The sequence below is a fragment of the Anabas testudineus genome, chromosome 9 (genome assembly GCF_900324465.2).
Source record: "Anabas testudineus chromosome 9, fAnaTes1.2, whole genome shotgun sequence".
Taxonomy (NCBI): Eukaryota; Metazoa; Chordata; class Actinopteri; order Anabantiformes; family Anabantidae; genus Anabas; species Anabas testudineus.
This window is the reverse complement of record NC_046618.1, coordinates 13,628,721-13,649,448: the sequence shown is the minus strand read 5'-3', so window position 1 is coordinate 13,649,448 and position 20,728 is coordinate 13,628,721. Positions and strand designations below refer to the sequence as shown.

At 41.2% G+C, this 20,728-nt stretch overlaps 1 protein-coding gene across 2 annotated transcripts in view; it reads right to left on the bottom strand.

Annotated features, from left to right (window-relative positions):
- si:ch73-72b7.1 (netrin receptor UNC5C) overlaps positions 1-20,728 on the bottom strand; it is a 157,323-nt gene that overhangs the window by 6,461 nt on the left and 130,134 nt on the right. For both annotated transcript variants that reach the window (XM_026342900.1, XM_026342901.1), the window contains 8 exons: positions 14,679-14,870; positions 11,000-11,217; positions 9,780-9,915; positions 9,308-9,395; positions 6,826-6,994; positions 3,415-3,648; positions 1,545-1,694; positions 1,266-1,430 (listed from right to left, as the gene is read on the bottom strand). In XM_026342900.1, the coding sequence (XP_026198685.1) occupies positions 1,266-1,430; positions 1,545-1,694; positions 3,415-3,648; positions 6,826-6,994; positions 9,308-9,395; positions 9,780-9,915; positions 11,000-11,217; positions 14,679-14,870 (1,352 nt within the window). The remainder of the gene's footprint in view (positions 1-1,265; positions 1,431-1,544; positions 1,695-3,414; positions 3,649-6,825; positions 6,995-9,307; positions 9,396-9,779; positions 9,916-10,999; positions 11,218-14,678; positions 14,871-20,728) is intronic.

Below are 20,728 nucleotides of genomic sequence, written 5' to 3'. Positions count from 1 at the left end.
CTGCGTACTCAGAATCCAACAGTAGGATGTGTGCCTTGCTCGTCTCTCTGCTCCGTGCCTTCGGTGTGACCAATTACACAAGTCTCCTAATTAATACAAGAGTGAAACAAACACAAATATCTGCTTCCAATTGCACGCACACACACACAGACTCTCTCTCTCTCTCTTGCTTTTATTCTCCTTGCTGTCGATCTCTGTCTCTTTCTAAACCTTCATCCCGTTAATCCGCCACTCTTGGGCTGAAAGGAGGCAGCGGTCTAATGAATGTGGCTTGGCAGAGGGAAACGACAACTGCCACAGTTGATGTGAATGATTACTATTTACTGCGTCTACTTAACCCTAATTTACAGCAGAAAGCTCTCTGCTGCTGGAGATTGGATGATTGATGCAAAGGAACAGCTCTGTTTGTCTTTTGAAATATCAAATGCTTTCAACCTTCTACACTTCCTGGAATCCTAGTGAGTATTTCGTAAAACTAGATAAAATATACAGTAAATGCTAATAATCAAAAATAGTACGAAACTACATCATTGAGTAATAATGGTAGTAGTGAGATATAGCAGATAGCAAAGTACAAATCATGAATCGCTCCATCCTGCTGCAAGTTTTTCACTATTTACAGTCCTTATATCTGTCTTTGGCAAAGGGAAACATCAACTGCCACTGTGCCAGCCTACCTGGTTAAACAAGGGTTAAAAATCTCTAAAGTGCAACGCAATCACCCATGAGCACCATGGGAGAATTCAAAGCAGTGGCATTCCAAAAGAAATGTCTGACCTTCGACCGAAGCCATTCACACACGAATACAGAGACGTATACGCATACACAGAAGACACACACGCGTTCGGTGACTTTGCGGCTACATGGCCTAGCAAAATCAAAGGCAAGTTATTCCACTCGTGTTATGTGACCTCTAGCTTCAGTATAAATGATTGAGTAGAGTCACAGAACCACAGCGGGAACCCTGGGCGTCTGACAGGCAGAGAAAACTTAGTGACTTTAGGACCTTTAGTAGGGGGAATACAGAAAGGAGTGGAAAGATGTGGAAGGACCCCCTCACACACACACCCACACCCACACACACACACACACACACACACACACACACTCTCACAGACACACACAAAGAGTGGCTGTCTCCATTTGTGTTCACTCTGTATCCTGCCCTTTAGCCAGTGTGAGTCAAAGCCGTCTTCCACTGTGTTTGCGTTCATGCAGCCAACGTGTCTGTTTTGCTGTCTGCGTGTGAAACTCCACAAACTCACCTCCTCCAGCGTGTTGCTGAGCTGAAAGATCTGCCCCTCTCCTTCCACCTGCCGTACACACAGTTTGCAGCTGATCTCTGTGGTGGCCGGACTCAGTCTCTCTAGGGTGAAGGTACAGTGAAGACTTCTCTGACTTCCACTCCACACCTGGTAGAATGGGATCTCCTAAAAAGTGCACACAGGATATTTTAAGTATCTTCCAGTATCTACCAGGTGAAGATCATCTACTACAATGCATCTCGTACAGTACACTGCACAGTGTGTTTATATCCATCTCACCTGATACTTTGCGATGAGTTTGCTCTTCCAGTGCGTGTGCGGCACATCATGGATCGACAGTCTCAGATTATGTGTGCTGTCTTTAAAGTTCAGAGTCTTTGGTTCATCCAGAAGCTTCCCGCCCATTTGGGTCTCCATCTGAAGAACCTCCTGCACAACCCCCACCACACACACACACACGCACACACACACACACACACACACACACACACACACACAGAATAATGATTAATAAAACAGTAACTACTTGAGCTTTCATACAGGTTTGCTTCTACTTAATCTTGCTTACTGAACCATTTATTTTTAATACAGCATTAGAGATGGCACCGAGCCTTTGATATATCTTGCATAATTACTGGAGACAATACCTTGTTGAATTCTTAGAAGAATGTGTTGGAGAACACGACCAAACACTTGAAACACCTAAAAGTTTTTCACTGAGATATCATCACATCTCAGCAGTTGTGTAAGCACACCTCCTCCCTGCTAACTGCGCTGCACTGAGGTGAACTGAGACGTTAGGATGCTCAAGAAAAAGCTGGATTAATAATTTATCAGCAGTCAAAGTAGTGCTGTTGTGAGACGTGGGGAAATTAAACATATCTGTAATGTAAAACGGTAAAAATAAATTACTTCCACTGACCTTCAAAGATCACCTCCATGCACATGTTACTTATAAAAGGAATCCATGGAGATGCAAAGGTTGTTCTGATTATTTTAAAGGCTGCAGCACATTTTCGTCTCCATCACCACCTCTCTTTTTGCTAACATGCCAAAACAACAGTCAACTCTCCTTATACAGTAGTTTTAAAGGAGCTGATTTGAAAGGAGATGCACTGCACCTAACAAGGGTCATTGTTTTTATTTAGTGTCTCAGATTCCAGCAAACGGAAAATCACTTACAATAAAATTGATACTGTCCATGTGATGTCTTTGTCTATATTGTGAACTGAAGGAAGCATTTTTACTTTGCTATGCTGCAGTTGTTCCAGTCATACATTACAAACACAGTCCTGGGGGGATTTTTGCTCATCCTTTTCAAAATGACTCCTGTATATCAACTAAGCCCACACCAAGAGAGCGGTAAGAAAGCATCTGTACCCCACAGACGTAACCAGCATGCATAATGGTAAACACACATACTGATAACATCAACATATTTACAGGCTCGTGAACTGCATATAATTTAATGAACAAAATTAACATACACACACTCACACACACACACACACACAGACATTTTTATCAGTTTGACTTCTGATGCCTCCTACAACCTTTTCAAAATAATCAATTCCTCCTTCCCATCATCTTCCTACGCAGCATCTCTGTTGCAGATATACAGCAGAGGCTTCCCCTTTGAAACGCCAACCGATCAATTATACTACACAAAGTCTTCATCATTAAAAAGTCAACTCTGAACTTTGTTTTCGAGCTATTATTGCCTGTTTGAAATGTTAAAACTGAGCTGTGTGCTGATGTTTGTCTGAGGGTGTGCATGGCTGAGTGCCACGCTGACACTTGACTTATCACTGCATGCATAAATTACCAATGTTAATCTCCTGTATCAGATGGTCCCCCAGTGCTTTGAATTTGTTTAAATTCTAAAGCATCACTATTTTGACATTGCTTGACCCTGTTTTGTTTACTGCTCCTCAGCTCATTCTCAGAAGACCAGAGGTGATGTAACTTCTTTTTATGACTTTAGACAGTCACTCCTTTTTAAGCTTTAACATTATTTTTTATTTCAATTGCAAATTACAAGCCAAGAGTTTTACCATTGGTGGTCGAAGAGAGAAGAAAATTCCACAGAGGACTAAAGATCCCAACAAAGCAATGATTGCGTTTGAGTCATTTTGTTTCAGTACTTTACCTTCAGTGCATCCTGTGTGTCATCCAGACAATAGACCCTGATGTAATAGTCCAACGTGGTGCAGGAGATGGGTCCAAAAACAGCCAGTTTGAGCCTCTTGGCGGCTGCTTTACCGATTGACTGGCCCACCAGGCAGTAAGTCCCCAGTGTCTCTGTTAGGATGTGACATGCCTCTGAGTCCATTTGCACATAGCAGGGGGTGGTGAAGTTTTCCTCTCCCACTACGACCACGTCCTGCAGGAAACACGCACACACAAAGTCAGGCACACTTTAGATGTTCAGAGTGCCATGCTGGGTCCACGATGATTGTCTGAGACTGATATACTGTATGTTCTCACCTACAGTAGACTGAAGAGAGCTTTATTCACGACAGAGAACCTTCAAAACATATCTCTACAGGATACATAGTGTAAGTAGACAAATACTGTGTCAGCCACAACATTAACATCACCTGGATCCAGAGGTTCAGCACTTTTTTTTTTTCACTTTGTGAAAAGATGTACAGGAGAAACAACTGCATATTATGATCAACACAGTTATGATGAGGATGATTTTGTTCTTGTGCTAAAAAATAGATTCATCCAAAACAAATATGTTTAATACAAAGGCAACACTAATATGCAAAGAGCCATTTATTCTTAAGAAAATAAAACCAGAGTCTAAATGTTGAACTTTTGGCTTGTAGATCTTTTTAATTAGTCCAGTCTAGTTATTTATCTTAGAAAAGCAGTTATAGGATGTTTGGTTGACCAGATTGTGGATAAATTAGTGTTGAAGCACCGAAATGAAAATGCATATAAATATAGATGTGGTTATGCTGTATGTATTTGAATTCTGAGAGTAAATCAAGATGTCCCTTGAAACACATTCTGGGCTGTGAACTGCGTCCAATCCCGCGTGTTCATAGAATTTCACTAGCTCGTCGTCACAACCCGATGTTTGGTAAATCTATCCGACTCTTTGGATTGAAGGAGGATGCAAAGGCTCATTCTTGTCTTTTTTTTGTTTTGACAATGACAATTGAATCTTATTACACACATCTGTTCGCCTGTAATTGTACGTGCGCGTCAGCGGGTGCATACATATCTGCAGGGATGTTGTGTGTCCTACACGCAAATGTGTGACACAAATATTGAGTTGTGACTCACAGTTCATGCTAGTTGTGTTCCTACAGATGAGCTAAATCAATACAAAGAGGTAGGAAAGCAATATGGCATGAATCTGTTATTACTGGTAATCACAACTGTGGCTGCTCCCCCCCCCCCCGATGTGGGGGGAATTCAATTACCTTCCTCCCCCTGTTTTGGGGGAAAACTTTCTGATGGGAAATGGATGTTCTACTGCAATAGAGAAAAACAAATCGACTTCCTGATGAAATTCCACTTTTCATTTTTCTCGTCTTTAACCACTCTGCACCCAACTCCTTCTGCGTAAGTCTTTCTCTCTCTCTCTCTCTCTCTCTCTCACACACACACACACACAGAGCAAAATACACACAGAGAATCTTATGCATGGCTAATTGTGCAGAGACATTGTGTTCAGCTGTGATAAGCAACAGAAGACAGCATACGGGTGCCTTGTAGACACAGTGATGCTGCAAGACAGCCTTATCACCCACACCCACAAGGATACTCACACGCACTCACGTGCGCACGCGCACACACACATACACACACGTGTCCGGACACACACACACCACACACACATAAAAACAGAACGCTGAGGTAGAGGCTTCATGCTGAGAAGCACAGGAGGAGGGAGAAAGAGAAGGGTAGAAAGAAATGGAGGGATGGAAACATAAGAAGAAAGATGAGAGAAGAGGAATATAGCAGGAGCATAACAAATTGCTTCTGATAGGAGTCTTCAACCCCCTACTTGTCTACTAGCCTGTAGGCACTTTATGTTTACCGCATTTCCTCTCCTTTTTCTTTCTTTTTCCTTCCTTACTGCATGTTGTATGTGTAATGCAGAGTATTCTTCTTGGTGAAGAGGATAATGTTTGTGTGTATGCATGTATATATAATTGGTGTGTGAAAAAAAACAACACATATATACTGTCTATCTAGGTGTATTTACATTATAGCTCACTGGTATTGTGCTTATCTGCCAGGTGTTGTAGGCTACACTAAGTGAAAGTCCCAGTTCCCCTATACAGAACACCTTGCAGCCTCATCCCAATTGACCAGTGTCTCTTAAGTGGTCAGCTGATGTATTAGAAGCGATCAGGACTTAAACCCTGAGCTGAGTGTTGTGCAGACTGACCAATGTGACCCTGTGCCTCTATGTGTGATGCAAACTTGATTTGTTGTACAGTTAAAACTTGTTTGTGTTGAAAAGTAAAGTAGCTCACTTTAATTTTTTTCTTTTTGATTTTCCCTTAGTTTTCCAACCTGTTGGAAGCCTTCTGTTTTAAGTTTTATTTGGCACCACTCAAAGCCTCTCTGCCTTTAGCTTTGACTGCGGCAAACATTCGCTGTTGCATTATTTCGAAAAGCTTCTGCAATGTCTCAACAATTATCTCAGTGGGGTTAAAATCTGGACTCTGTGGTGAACAAACCATGTGTGAAAATGATGTGTCATGCTCCCTGAACCACTCTCTCACAATTTGAGCTTGATTAATCCTGACATTGTCATCTTGGTATATGCTTGTGACATCAGAGATCAAAAAATCCGTTGATGTAATAACCTGGTCATTCAGTATATTCAGGTAGTCAGCTGACCTCATTCTTTGGACACATAACATTGCTGAACCTAGACCTGTAGCAACTGCAGCAACCCCAGATCATAGCACTACTTCCACAGACTTGTACAGTAGGCACTGGACATGATGGGTGCATCACTTCACCTGCCTCTCTTCTTACCCTGATGCACCCGTCACTCTGGAACAGGGTAAATCTGGACTCATCAGACCACATGACTTTCTTCCATTGGACAGTTCTTAACCCAGTTTTAGTAGTTTCATCAATCTCCTAAGATGTTTTCTTTTTTTGATTCATGCCAATAATTTAACTCTTCTGAAACAGATTAACATCTTTTCTACGACCACAGGATGTGTCTTCAGACAGGTAGTTTAAGAAATGAGAAGCTACTCACTGCATCAGGTAAGTTAATAACTTGTTGCCAGCTGAAACATATTCATCCATGCAGTAATTATCCAATGGGAGGCTTTTACCTATTTGCTTAGTCAAATCCAGGTGGTGACTTTTTTTGGATGGGCCGTGTAGTTTGCCCCAGTTGTTTGTGTTGCATCCTGTTTGTGCTGACTTCAGTTCTTGGCTATCTTAACAATAAACACTGAAAATGTTCTGATTTTGTTTGCATTTTCTGTAGTCCTACCCCGGGCTGTAACAATCACTCAGTGTAACATACACCGCACACACAAACACAAAAGGTACAGTGCTGAGCACTCACCTCCCATTCTCCCATTGCCAGTTGGTTCTTCAGCTGTATGAGCCAGTCTTCCTGTGCATTGTCAGCACAGTGGTGGATGGTAAGAATCACTGGTCTGGTCAGGAGGGCTCCTGGAGGACCACAGCTCACCACTGGGCTCAACACTGTTTGGATGTCCTCTACTGGAGGTCTGGAAAAGACAGATAACACTGAGGTGAATGATTCTTTAGAAAAGAGCTGCAGGGCGGCTGCAGTACTGTATGAGCATCAACTGCAGAAAGCTGTATTGATTTCACTTCTTGTCTGCGTTATTTTGTCATAATGCTCATGTGTGGAGAATCTCGGCCGACATCAATAAAGAGGACAGGTGGACAGTTAGACTAGAATAGGATAGACTGGCGTAGAGTAGATGAGACAATCACAGAGCAAAACAGACGAGAGCGGAGCAGCACAAATTCAATCAGATGATTAGTATAGACACCAGGGCTTCAGCTGGGCCTCTGCTGGAGTCAGTAGTTCACAGCTCATGGGCAGAAAATGACTAATGGTCACAGGCTCCAGCTTTTTACAATTCATTCGAGTACTGGAAGCTCACTTGCTAACTATGTATGGCACAGTACATCAACAGATTAGTCTACTGTGGATGAATGTGAGAATAAACAGAACAAACCCCATCAGTAGTTAGTTATTAGCTTACTTTCATCTGTAAATTGAAAAGTAAAACCATGTGTAAACAATAGTTAAAAAGGAAAATGCATATGAAAATGACTTTATTCTTCTGTGTAATCAATTATAGTAATTTTATTCCCTCATGTTGCTTAAGATTTACCGACTAGGGAAGAGCCCATACAGACAGAGAGAAGACGGATCTAAAATTTAACAGTGATTTTTTTTTTTTTAGCTGGGCATGTGTCAGGGGGGCACTAATCCTTAGCAGTATTATCGATTTAGCAGCTGGAGCTCATTATTGACTCATGAAGGGTTCACATGGGTAGAAGTTAAAAGATAAAACCTGTACGACTGAAACTGTAACAGCACCTTTTGACTTACTTAATGAGGAGATAATCACTTAACAAATTACAATTGTATTGCCTGGTGGAGCTACATATCTATGAAAAATGATGTGCTGTGACATGCGTTGTGTATGTGGTTAGCTCTTAATGAGCTTAGCCACATGATTCTGGCTTGCCGCGTGTTGCTGCAGTAAGTCAATAAGTGAGTTTTGCTGGGCAGCTATCGAATGAGATGGAGACAGGACAGATAAAAAGTTTGACTCTTCACTGTTGTAAATTGTGGTGGTCAATTCCTCACCCCTCTATACAGGTAGAGTAAACAAACAGTTGGTGCTGGTCAAAGTATTAAATTCAACCTAATGGTCTTTAAAACCATTAGATGTAAAAGAATTAAAAGCAAGGTATCCTTGCAGAAACAGTGTTCTGATTACACTGTTTAATATACAAACCTTGCAGGAAACAGTATTAATTAAAACTCAATAATTCAGAGTTGTTTTTGCAAAGATCATGGGCATATTTCTCAACAAAGGCAAATAAAACCAAAATTATGTGCATGACTAAATACTAGTGGAAGTTATTTGGTTTTAGAAGAATTCAAAATTTCAAACGACTGATGTAGCTGATGTAGCTCTGTTAGTGGAGGAAAATGAAAGGAATGAAGAGAAACAGAAAAATTTCCAAGATGAATTAAAGGAACATTATTTCATTGACTTTGAGCAGCAAGGCAGCGCAAATCATCAATGACTGAAATCACAGAGAGCACCAAACCGTCACCAAATCTGCATCAAGAAAATGTTCAAACACGAGCTGGATATAGAAATCTCTCTTGTCTCTTATGTTTCAAAGAGAGGATCACCACACTCATGCACAGGGTATGGGAGTGAAGGATTATAGTACATGTAACAGGATTTCAGTAATCCCAAAAATAGCCTCTAATCTGTTGGTTACTATGGAAAAAGCTTTGTCTTTGCATCATTTCATAAAAAAATTTTTTGTTTTTTTTTTAAATCGACAACATGGTGTGAAGAAAAAAACAATCTGTTGCAATGCAATCATAATTTCCTTCACACATCTTAAAATAATGGGTATTATGAGCTCTGCATTTGGGTAATACACCGATTCTAAAATTTGGACAGTGCCGTTTTCTTGCCGTACTGAATAAAATCTTATCTAGACAGTAACTGCTTCCTGGGAATTTAATTAATTTAATTGCGGCAGTAACTGACCTCTACTGAAGAGTCCCCGAAAAGAAAGTGTGCACATACACACTACAAATAATAATGATTTCTCCCTTGCTGTGCATCCTAAGCCCACGTCACACAGCGAAAGCCTCCCCACACAAGATAATGCCCAGGAGAAAGAGAGAGAAGTGGAGACAAAGGGAGGCAGAGAAACAACAAGAAACATACAGTGGAAGGAGACGCTGCGATGAAGAGAAAATGGGGACAACAGGGAACAACAGAGAAAAGGATCCACAGAGAAGAACTTACCTCAAGCTGTCCTTCCTGTGCACAGTCACATACATCTCATACACCCTACCCTGAGGAACAGCCCCCGCTGGAACCAACAAACTCACACCTGCAGGAGGGAGTGGAGTGGAAGCAGGATAGACGGGAGCAGAAATAATGAGTTTCATCAAGGATTTATTAATTTCACCGTGCACAACTGAATTATTGAACATGCAACCCATCATCACTTTATCATGACGATTAATTATTAAATGACAATTTTAAAGGCAACCTGTGTGAAATTTAGTTTTAAATATATCAGCAAGATTTTCTATCTATAAGAAGATTACATTATCTATTATTAGTGCCTGCTCACTTCACTTATATCCTCACATAACTCTTTAATAACATTGTTTGTTAATTTCAAATAAATATTCTTGAGAATATGAGAATTGTATTGACCCTAATCGCTGCATTTTCATTAAGCATTTCAGGTTTACAGCACTCAGCTTACCAGAGTTGGGTACAATGAGGTGTCCTCCCTGGTTGTTGAAGGATCCGTGAGCCGTACAGGAGGGGTCACGTGTTCGGGCTAAACTGTGGTTGCGGAAGTTCATGGTGTCGCTGTTGTCTAACAGAGACTGTGTTACCTGGGAACCAAAATATCAAAATTATAAAGTACAAATTTAAAGTTGAATGTGTGCTAAAACAGGCTAAAGTGGACATGTGGCCAATCAGCAGAGAATGGATTAACTGGAGGTCTGAAGGTATTATATGGTAAATGGTAGGAGTGTTATATAACAACAGAAATGTATTCGCCTGCTGCTGCATGTCTGCGATATACAAGAAAGTAAATTAAATTAAATATCACAGTTACTATATACTACAGTGAACTGTACACTACACGGACAACAAGACATCCATGTGATGTGGTCTAGAGGACAAACCTCCTCTGACTGAGTTGATGTCAACTGTAAAGACGCATTCTAATAAGATTTTTTTTTTGGTAACCATTAACTAAAATGTGACAGGGAAGATCTGCATGAGCCTTGCAGCGCTGCCATGGGGCTGAGCTGAGAGTCTGTGAGAAGAGGGTGGATTTACAATAGACCTATGAATCCACCTTAGGGCAAGTGGCAAAATATGACCTGCTTTGCATTTCTCTGTTGAATTTAAAATTCAGTTTACTCCTGCATCAAAACAAAGCTGACAAGAATTTCTCTAAGTGTGTAAAGGACAGGCACCGGGCTAAAAAACAAAAATAAAAAAATGTCCTCAAATTAGTCAGGCAAGGTCGGTCATCAGACACAACAGGAGCTGAAGAGGGTCACAATTAAAAATATCCACGACAACAGAAAATAGCATCAAAAAGGTGCCACTGATCCGAAGAACTCAAAGGTAGTGAGTTCAGGTCTCGTACTGCCTGAGGAGAGGTGCCATGATGAAACTGACTGTTTTCATCTGTATTTGAGATAACTGACTCTGGTATGTATGCCATGTAGTTGACAGAGCAGAGAGGGGAAACTGGGGCACCGAGCGGCATGTATACTAATGGTGTTTGCTTTTTTATTTCTGGCTGGGAATACATAGCTGCCACGTTTCAGTAGTTCTCGCTGTCGTCCTGCACTGAAACCCCACACTTGAGAAAGACTATTTAAAAATCAGACTGTGTTCTAACCGAATACTTTACGAGTTGATGAACAGTGCACCTTACAGATACAATGGTTAAATTACCTTAGGAGACAGTTTGGATGTGAAGTCCCCTCCGAGATCGTCCTGTGGTGTGACCAGACCAGAGGAGTTGTACACTTTGATCTTCAAGTTCGGAAGTGGGTCCAAGAGCGGAGAGTTGGTCATTGGGATCTTATCAGACACATCGTGGAGGGCATACACTGGACCACGATACATGGCAGCTGCATTTGTCAAGTCAGGAGGGGCTGTCAGTAGATCAGCTACAGGGTGAAGTGACAAAGAAAAGGAGGAACTTAAAGCAATCAGAAATCCAGCAGAGAAAAGGCCATATATTTGATATGAATGTTAAATTGTTCAGCTAAAAGTGCTAAATGCACTGTATGTAAAACAGAGGGGAAACACTAATGCTTAATACTTTATGTCCTCAACAATTCAATGCATGGTTGCTCGGACAGATGTGTAAAACCTATAGCAAGATCACTGGGCAGGAACAGGGGGAGTAAGATGAGGGCCAGCAAGCCTGCTGATAAGGTATCAGTGTCTGCTATGATACACTGCAGCACACAGGGGCATGACCTGGATCAAGAACGAGTCATGGAGCATGCACAGGCAGGGAGAGAGACGAGGAGAGGGGCGAGAAAGACAGATGGACAGAGAGACAGTGAGAAAAACATAGAGGGAAGGTGTGTACAGACTTTGAAAGTGATGCTTACTGCAGATGTAAACTCCTAAAAGTTCATTAGTTAATACTTAACAACTGTGAATCATAGATATGTGATTTGACCTCTGTCTTCTCCTCATATATAGTATAAACTGCTCAACTCCACGTCTCAGCTCTTCACAATGTTGTCAGCAACTCTCACTTTGCCTGTACAGTCAAAGAGGTTGTCACACTTTGATCACATCACCGTCTATTTTAAAAACATCCACTATGTCACAACTCAACATTGACAAAACCTGCTGAACCACCGAACATAGCCGTGTTAGCTGACGGGAAGAATTAGGACTGACTGGCCAATACTGAGGGATTCTGTTAATTTAAAAAAAAATAAAAAATTCCTGTTGTGCAGGTTTCTAAAAGCAGTCTTTTAACCTACATCCCTAAATATAACACAATTACTATATATGGTTTATTTACAATTGAAAAACAAGGACAATATACAGTACAACAAACTGTTCTGTATTCAAGCAAACTTGAAAATCAACTGACCGATGTCAATCTGGTGAAAATGTATTTATTCATCATCAAAGGCATAGAGCGGCTGTCAGCACACTGACTTATTTTAGAAACTGGATTTTTGTGGTGTAACAGGTGCACTATTCAAACTATTACTAACATATCCATAAAGCCAGACAATTTACCCAATGTCAGGTGCACATCATTGATCTAAAGTTAACATTACCAGTTACTGTATTTGTGACTGTTTACACCAAACCAAGTGAGTCTCTAGTAGCAAAACCACATTGTTACCACAAGAAGAAGAACGTGTCATTAATACACATTAAACTATTATATAAATGATTTATGGTCTTGTGTTTTGTAATAAACTGTTTCAGAATGAAACGATCAACAAAAATAAAATTAAACTCTCATCCAGTGTCTGATAAGTAGGTCTCTGAGATTCCACTTCTGTGCTCATCACAGAGGAGAATAATGTAAATCAGGAAGGAAACTACCACTTTGACTCACTTGTAATGCTTCAGCAGAAAGGAACAGACCTCAGTTTGTTCCGTCAACCGGAACGTTAGCTTCACTCCCTTCTACAAATTTCAAAGCGGCTGCTGCTTGAGGAAAGTGTATCATAATGACAGAAGTCTACATAGAGATTTACTTTACCACCGTGGATCAAGTGAATGTGCTCATGAGAGACATCTTGCCATAGCTGTTTTCAGTTTAACCAACGTACTTTCACTTTTACTTTTACTACACATACAGCCCTCTGCCACGAGAAAAGTCAGCAAATATTCAAGACTCAGCCGGGTTTGGAAACACAAGAAGGCACGTCACCTACTGAGAAGTACTCCAGATTTGGTCGCACCAGACTCCATTTTTTTGGGCACGGAGCCTGAAATCCTGCCGTTCCCTCCAAGAGCCCATCAATTCTAATTTTAAAACTCCTCATTATCACCCCCCACCACCACTAACACACTCGCTTACACCCACACACCCACACACACACACACACACACACACACACATCTGTCACCTATCACTCTCTTCCTCTCTATCACCAGGCTGTTTACCCTTAAAGCCAGTGGGTATTCCTGCCAAATCATCCCTGCTGAAATTTAATTAACAACTAACAGAAAGCCACAGAGAGAGAGAGAGAGAGGGTTGGAGAGAAAGAGAGATTGCGAGGACATAATTCTTCATTAATAGTAATAGGAGATGGTCCCTCAAGACAGAGTGACAAGCATCCTAATGCTTTACTGATAAAATGTCACCCAATCTCCATGCACACAAAGACATTCGCCCTTGTACACACACTCGGACACATATATGCATGCTTACATATAATTACTTTAGCTCGCTGTAGACCAATTTGCGTTGCATCCTTTCTGGCCTCGCCCTTCCTTGGTTTTACTGTATAACACGATTTGAATATTAATCGTCTACCCACAGCAGAGCTCATAACCACACACCGTGAATTATTTAAGTACCCTGTTAAAGGTGTTTCAGGTGCACAAGGTTGTAGTTTGTAGATCCTGCTCAACTAGATTAGCACAGAATCTGAGCTGTAGATGTAAGATTTCTGGTTGTACTATTTAGTATCATGAGTACCAGTATGGTCATTCAGTCTGCTCTAAGCGATCTAATTTACAGTTTTTAATTCAACTTTGTTTGGAGTGTATGTTTACAAATGTGCCTACTGCCTACGCTGACAGGCAAATAAAGATTCTTACAGGAAACTTTACAAGTTCATTAGATCTGTGGACTGATTCACATTCTCAGTACATTCCTGTGATTTCCAGTAAGCTCAATTAACTGATGTCCAAGTGTGTCTGCTTCTTATTGTGTTATCCGTTTTCCAAGACAGAGGAACAGACGACAATACGGAGAGCACAGAGTGAAACACGGCTCCACTTAAACAGTAAGACATGGAGGGAGGGAGTGTCCGCAGCGGTCGGAGTCAGCGTGACGGGCGAGATGGAGACAAAACTAGGGGGAGAGAGAGACGCAGAGACGGAGATGAAGAGAGGAGGATGCTGATAAACAGGAAATGTGATTGACCTGAATGTGCAGATGGGGAAAGGAGAGAAAGAAAAAGTGAGAAAGAGAGGGAGAGTGACAGAGAGAGAGAGAGAGAGAGAGAGACTCCTTCCTGGAAGAGAGTGGTGTCTGGTAGAGACTGAGATTAATCCAAACCAGCAAAGACTGACAGCTTGAGGCAGAGGAAAGAAACAAAATGATACTGGCATCAAAGCCAGAGCAGGTACAGTTATTTCTATTCTGTATCCGCCTGTCGTTCTATGTATATGTCCATCTATTTAACCACCCACATATTCAGATCTATTTATTACTCTCTATGCACAACATGCGATGCCAAATTTTTTTCTACTTGTTCCACCCTGAGTAGTGTCGTGTTTTACTGTAGGTGGCTGTTCAGGCTGAAACATATGAAGTTCAGAATTACAACCCCCCCATATCACAGTGCTGAGAATTAGAGAGATCTAGTACTCTAGTAATCTTTCACCTGCAGATCAAATGTCTTTTTTTTACCTGATCTGGCTGTTTTGATATTAACAGACTGGAAGCCTCCATTAAGTGCCGAGGTGTCGATGATGTCGGAGTCGAAGTCACGGTGTGTCTTGCGGTAAACAAAGAGCGCCACGATGACAGAGATGACCAGGCACATAATCACCGCGATGACAATGCCCACGTACAGTGCCACATCATCTGTGCTTGGAGCAGCTAGAGAGGACACACACGACAGAGACACAGTGTTAGATACATGCTCAAAATGTATATCAGAGAGAAAAATAGCAATAAACAGCTTTTACAATTATAAAAATACAATCTATGCAGGTTTCCACTGGAAATGAGATGTTTTAAACAGCTCTGCAGCCTGTGTAATATGATCATGTGTCCAGACAAAAGCAGAGACACCTCTCATAAAAAGAAAAAAACAAAAAGGTAGCAATTCTGGAAATTTTATAAGCTTGTTACTTATTTTATAAGGGCTCTAACATTCATTTTCAATCTGGCTAAAACTTTAATGGCGCTGGAGTAAGAACAATGGTGGAACTGTGTGGAGGGATTTTTTATAGATGGGTGATGCGGATGATGGATGCCATGTGCAGAATGAGGCAGAGAAGAAATGAGGGAAGGATGAACAGCAAACAGTGAGAGCATGAGGGAGGAAAGATGAGTTAGTAATAGGAGGGAAATCCTATAGCTAGAAGGAGAAATATAGAAAAAACAAAACACCCAGGCAGGTGAGGAGTGAAAAGACAAGAGTAGAGCAGAAAGGAGGGGAGAGGTTGGCCAATAGGAAGAGAAGGAGGTGTAGAGGATAGAGGAAGGGACTAAAGGGAATAAAGGAGGCATAAAAAAAGAGGATAAGGAAGCAGGGAGGATCAGAGGAAGCAAGCAGGACACAATAAATCAGGAGAGGAAAAAGGAGGAAAAGGGTGATAATAGCAAGGAAGCGAAACGGAGGAAAGGAAAGAAAAACGCACTTCAACTTCAAAGCAGCCAAACAAACAAGTCTACATATTTAACATGAAAGCGCCGACGTAACTTTCTGGAGTAGTCTCTCACTTAAAGCGCTGCTCATATAATCATGTCTTCTGTAGCTAGTAGGAGGGGATTTGTCTGCAGCTATTAAGACGAAGACAGAAAAGTGTAGGAATGCTCCTTTTAATCCGCCCTTAAAGTTGAGAGGCAGATAACAGGCTTTTAGCTGCAAACAGCCCGAGTCATTTGCTCAAGGATTTGCTGTTGTCGCATCAAGAACAAGTTCAGAAAGCGCAAACTTGATTATGCGCGGGAGGATCCTTTGATGAGGCGCGCGAACATCCGCGCTCGCCACACACGGCCACGCGTGACACACACACACACACACACAGAGGAGAGGTCACTCGTGATGGTGCCGCTTACTCATTTACCACTGGAGGGAGCTGTTAACTACTTGTGGTGTCTCTGGGGAGCTGAGCATGTGAAGGAGGCAAAAGTGATGCATGTCTCTCATCATTAATCTGAGACTGATGAACCAAATGTCTCTGAGTACTTCGTCCAAGAAACAGAAGAAATATGATGTTCTGAAATACCACAGTGCGGATCCAAAGCCCAAATCTCACATATTTGCTGGTTCCACATTCTCCACAGTGAGAATGTTGTATTTCTTTGTTTCATATGACAGTGAATTGGTTGGATGCTGTGACTGCTACTCAGATAATACACAGGCTTTTAGAAGAACTGTGATTTCCCAGTCAAAACAATGTTGAAATATCTGACAGATGATTAAATAACGTTCGCATTAACTGGTTCCAGTAAACTCCACCAGAGTCGTCCTACCAGGGTCTCAAGTTGAGACTTTCGGTGTGTGAAAACGACAACACCAGCTGTGTCTCATAAACCAAACTGTGGCAGAGGAAATTAAACAGTCGTGTAATTTATGTTTAAAATAGCCTGATACGCATTTCAGAGTTTATGCTCTTCTGGTGATGATTTATAGCACCGTGGAGCGTTGTTAGAGCGGCTGCAAAATATCTCTTCATCACATTTAACGCAAACTTAATGGAAGTTCGGCACCTTTACGTCTTCCGAGTTTTTAACCCCTATTGGTTTTATCAGATGCAGTTACAGATTTCACTTTGACGTAGTTAAAAAGATTGCTGTGAATTCCCTGACGCCCCATTACTTCACAAAGTTACCCTGTTATCATGGTCCTTGCACTTGCCAAGGGGGAATAGAATTGGATAATCCTCTTAAGCACCAACTCCCTGATCTTAATTATGATCATCATCATCCTTATCTATTTGGGGAATCTTCATCGCGACTCTACTTTTACTTGAAGGTCTAAAACTTCAGGAACTTCAGAACATGTGGAATGGCAGCCAGTCTTAAAAAAAAAAAAAAAACTTGCTAACTACGGCCCACTGTGTTCACAAAATATGTGGAGGTGTGCACTCATTGTAACATGTTGTATACCAGCAGGCTTTAAAATCCTTTATTCAGAGTCTCAGTTTAGGTCCCAACCCTCTCAGATCTTTGTCTCTCTCCATAATTTAAATCTCTCGCTCTGTCTTCATGTGTTTTATTTGTAGATGAATAAAACAACACGTTACACCATTACAGGCTCTACCTGCCTGAGTAACCTACTGCACACACAACCGCTGGACACGGAAGGTTTTCTTTTTTTTTTCTTTATAGTTTTTTCTTGCAATTTTCTTGATTGAGCGATTTCTCAATTGAGCTCAATTTTAAAATACTCTCCAAATGTTTCTTTGCAACCAAATGACAGATGTTTTAGGTTTGACAAAAAAAAAAAACAAAACAAAAAAAAAGCACTTTACCCTGCAGCTTTTCTGGAGCACTCAAGTCCATTCTGTGCTCCGTGTGTGTCGACTTCTCTGCTATTTCCTTTCATTGTTCTTCTGTATTAGAAACAAAAACATGCTGCTTTGGTTGAAACCTTCCTGTTCTTTAAGTTTGATTTCTTTTACCGGCAGACAGCCCTGCATAATGGGCTTTTTGTGACAAGATGGAGGCTGAAAAAGGGATTGAACGTGGGTGTGCGCTTTTGACCAGACCCAGATGAAATAATAATGTGTTTGGACCTCTGTGTGTACTGATGGGTACACACTCATATTCATTTTTATGAGCGCTCATGCAGGCACTGCCCTCACAAAGAATGCACGGACAGACGAGCAGGTTCATGTCTGAAGCAGTCACTCGCAAGACGACTAAACTGCCCTGAGATTAAATGTGTATGTGCCTTTAAGTGGACGCACCCGAAATTAAATGAATGACGAATCACCTGCAAGGAGAGACAGATTCGAACATCCTGTCGTCCTGAGACGTTTCAGGAAGTGCAATGGGACAGTTGTTTATAGGATTGTGTTCTATAGGCTACAAAAGCCCACACATGCACACAAAACCAATTATATACCAGTAATATTAGCCACAACAATAAAACTACCTGGTAATGTTCATGTCATGGTGGACGGTGCTCAGCGATCAGTGTTTGCTGCACACAAACTGTGATGCACTGTGTGTTCTGACGCCTGTTGATCGCGGCCTGTATTACAGTTTTCCCATGCTGAGCCCTGTCTGCCACGATGTTATGACTGATCAAGGCCGATGAGACAAACTGCTTTTGTCACTTGACATTTGTGAGTTGATGTCTTTCATCTCTGTCCAAACACACTAGGGATTCAAATTAGATATATCCCAAAATGCACTTGACAGTACTTGGTTTCTTTGGTAACAAAGATGCAGAGAGCACCTGGTGCAGGTGCAGCAATAGTTCTGCTGGACTGACACAACAACAAAAACACACACACACAAAAAAACAAACTCATGTATGCAGATGTTTGGTATCTGAGTCGTATAAAAGTTACTGCATAACCAGCATTACAGTTCAGGAGTGTGTGTGTGTGTGTGTGTGTGTGTGTGTGTGTGTGTGACAGCATACAGTGCAGCAGCAGCTTCTGTGGTTTTCTATAACCTATTTATTATTGTACCACTTTATTATTGTTTGGTACATTATTGGTTTGTGTTTTTAATAACACTAATGCTATTGTTGTTACCTGACGGTTCTCCCACTCTTGTAGCTGGATTGGAATAAATGAATTCATGTTGAAATACATTTATTTCTGTAGTTTCTTTTTTGTTGTGGTTCATGAATTGACATTGATTATTGTAGAATTTTAGTAGTAATGGTACCGGCTACCATATTTCTGGTATTGTTATAATGATTTACTGCTGTGGATGTTCTGATTGCTGAAGCACTCTCGGTGTAAGATTAAGGTAAAACTAAATTATTATTTTATTAATTATTATTACTTTCATAACTAATAAAGTATGCAAAGAGGGTAAAGATTACAGTGCTACCTCATTAGAGCAAGACTGAACATCATGTGTGTTGTGTCAAATGGTTTTCAATAACAAAACCAAAATGCCAGTGTTCACTGTGCACCTGTCAAAGTCACTTTGTTTGGGGTGCACAGTCTAACGAGTGAAAGTGCTAGTGTATGTGAATCTGTGTGCACCGACTGATCCTGAATTTTGGTCTAATAAGTGTCTTTATTTTGAAAATAACACTGGGAATTAGATATGATCTAGTTTGTAACAATATGTGCGTGCATGTGTGACTCTTATTCATATTTACATGTTTACATTGGGGTTCAGATAATGACTGAGGTTATTCACTTTCTCCCTCACACACATTTGATTACACTTATAGGGTAGCAGAGCAGTAGCTTCAACTCCCTCTCAGTCAGCATGGATCGCTGTCTATCGATTGGCCCAGCTTTTTGTCATTCTCCGATTCTGTCCAATCTGCCATGGAGAGGATTTAAAGTAGGGGGGGGAAACAAGGATAACTCAGCTTAGCTGGTCTCTATCTTCTCTGTGATCTGCATCCAAAGCAGCGCTGTGGACAATCACTACTTGAAACTCATTCAACTGCCTTTTTGATCTTGCTTGGCACAAACATGCAAACACCACCCTTACTGCACTCCTGGCAAACACATCTGCTCTAAGTAACTGGCAGTGATGAATGGAAGAGAGACAGCAAGGGAGAGGAAGTGAGCAGCCTTTTGTTAATGTGTCCATGTGCATCTTCTATAGGGAACGGACACAATTGTTGTGGGTAAGTCTCGTTGGAGTCGCTAAAGCCTGAAGGTGTATTTATATGACTACAAACAACTCTTTATATGAAGTCATTAGGCCTCGTGTATTGTGTAACAATCTTGTAATACAGTGCAACTGTGGCAATTTAATGAATGGACAAGCTTTTCAGTGCATCTTGTTTTATGCAACTGACCTCTTTCAGTATCTGCTGGCTACGAATATGAACAACAAAAAAACAGTCTTCACAGAAATCTATGGCTCATTCGACATACTCCCACCCTTCTCATCCCCTCAAGCTAAGCTGGTCTGCAACCGACACAAACAGCGGTGTCCAAATCTCAAACGGGAGACACACAGGTGAACAAGGCAACAACAATGAAGCAGCCATCATTAAAATGATGCTTTCTTGTTTTTCCTTTTTTGGCTTCTGTGTGGCTTGAACTTTCACAGACAAGACACCCTGTCACAACAGTTGCTCAACCATCTGCATTTTAATAAGAGGAAACAGTGACAAATAGGGGTGAAACAATTCTCTAAATCCAGGGTTCAGACCTTTATTTTTGAGCCACGGTTCGTGCCTCGATTTTTGATTTGGGGAGGTTTGGGGAATTTGAAAACAACGGATGACTCCGACTCCCTAAATGCAGTGCATCAGACCTTCAGCTCACAGACAAATCATGCTAAGCCTTCTACACAGACCAAGCCCCCAGGATCACCACTGGGCAGCGAAGCAATTTTGGACGTGGTGGAAAAACTACATTACTACAACTTCTGTGTTTATCACAAGAAAAGCACTGTTTCCATGGACAGTCACTGGAAAAGGAGAAGCTACAAAACAACGAAGAAATTCTTCTAAACGAAACTCCGCAAACTGACTTTGATCCATTTGGTCCATAATCTTTTGAAAGGTCTAGAGGAGCTGTCAGATTATTTTACTTACTTGCGTGTGTGGGGCACAGAGAGGTGTAACC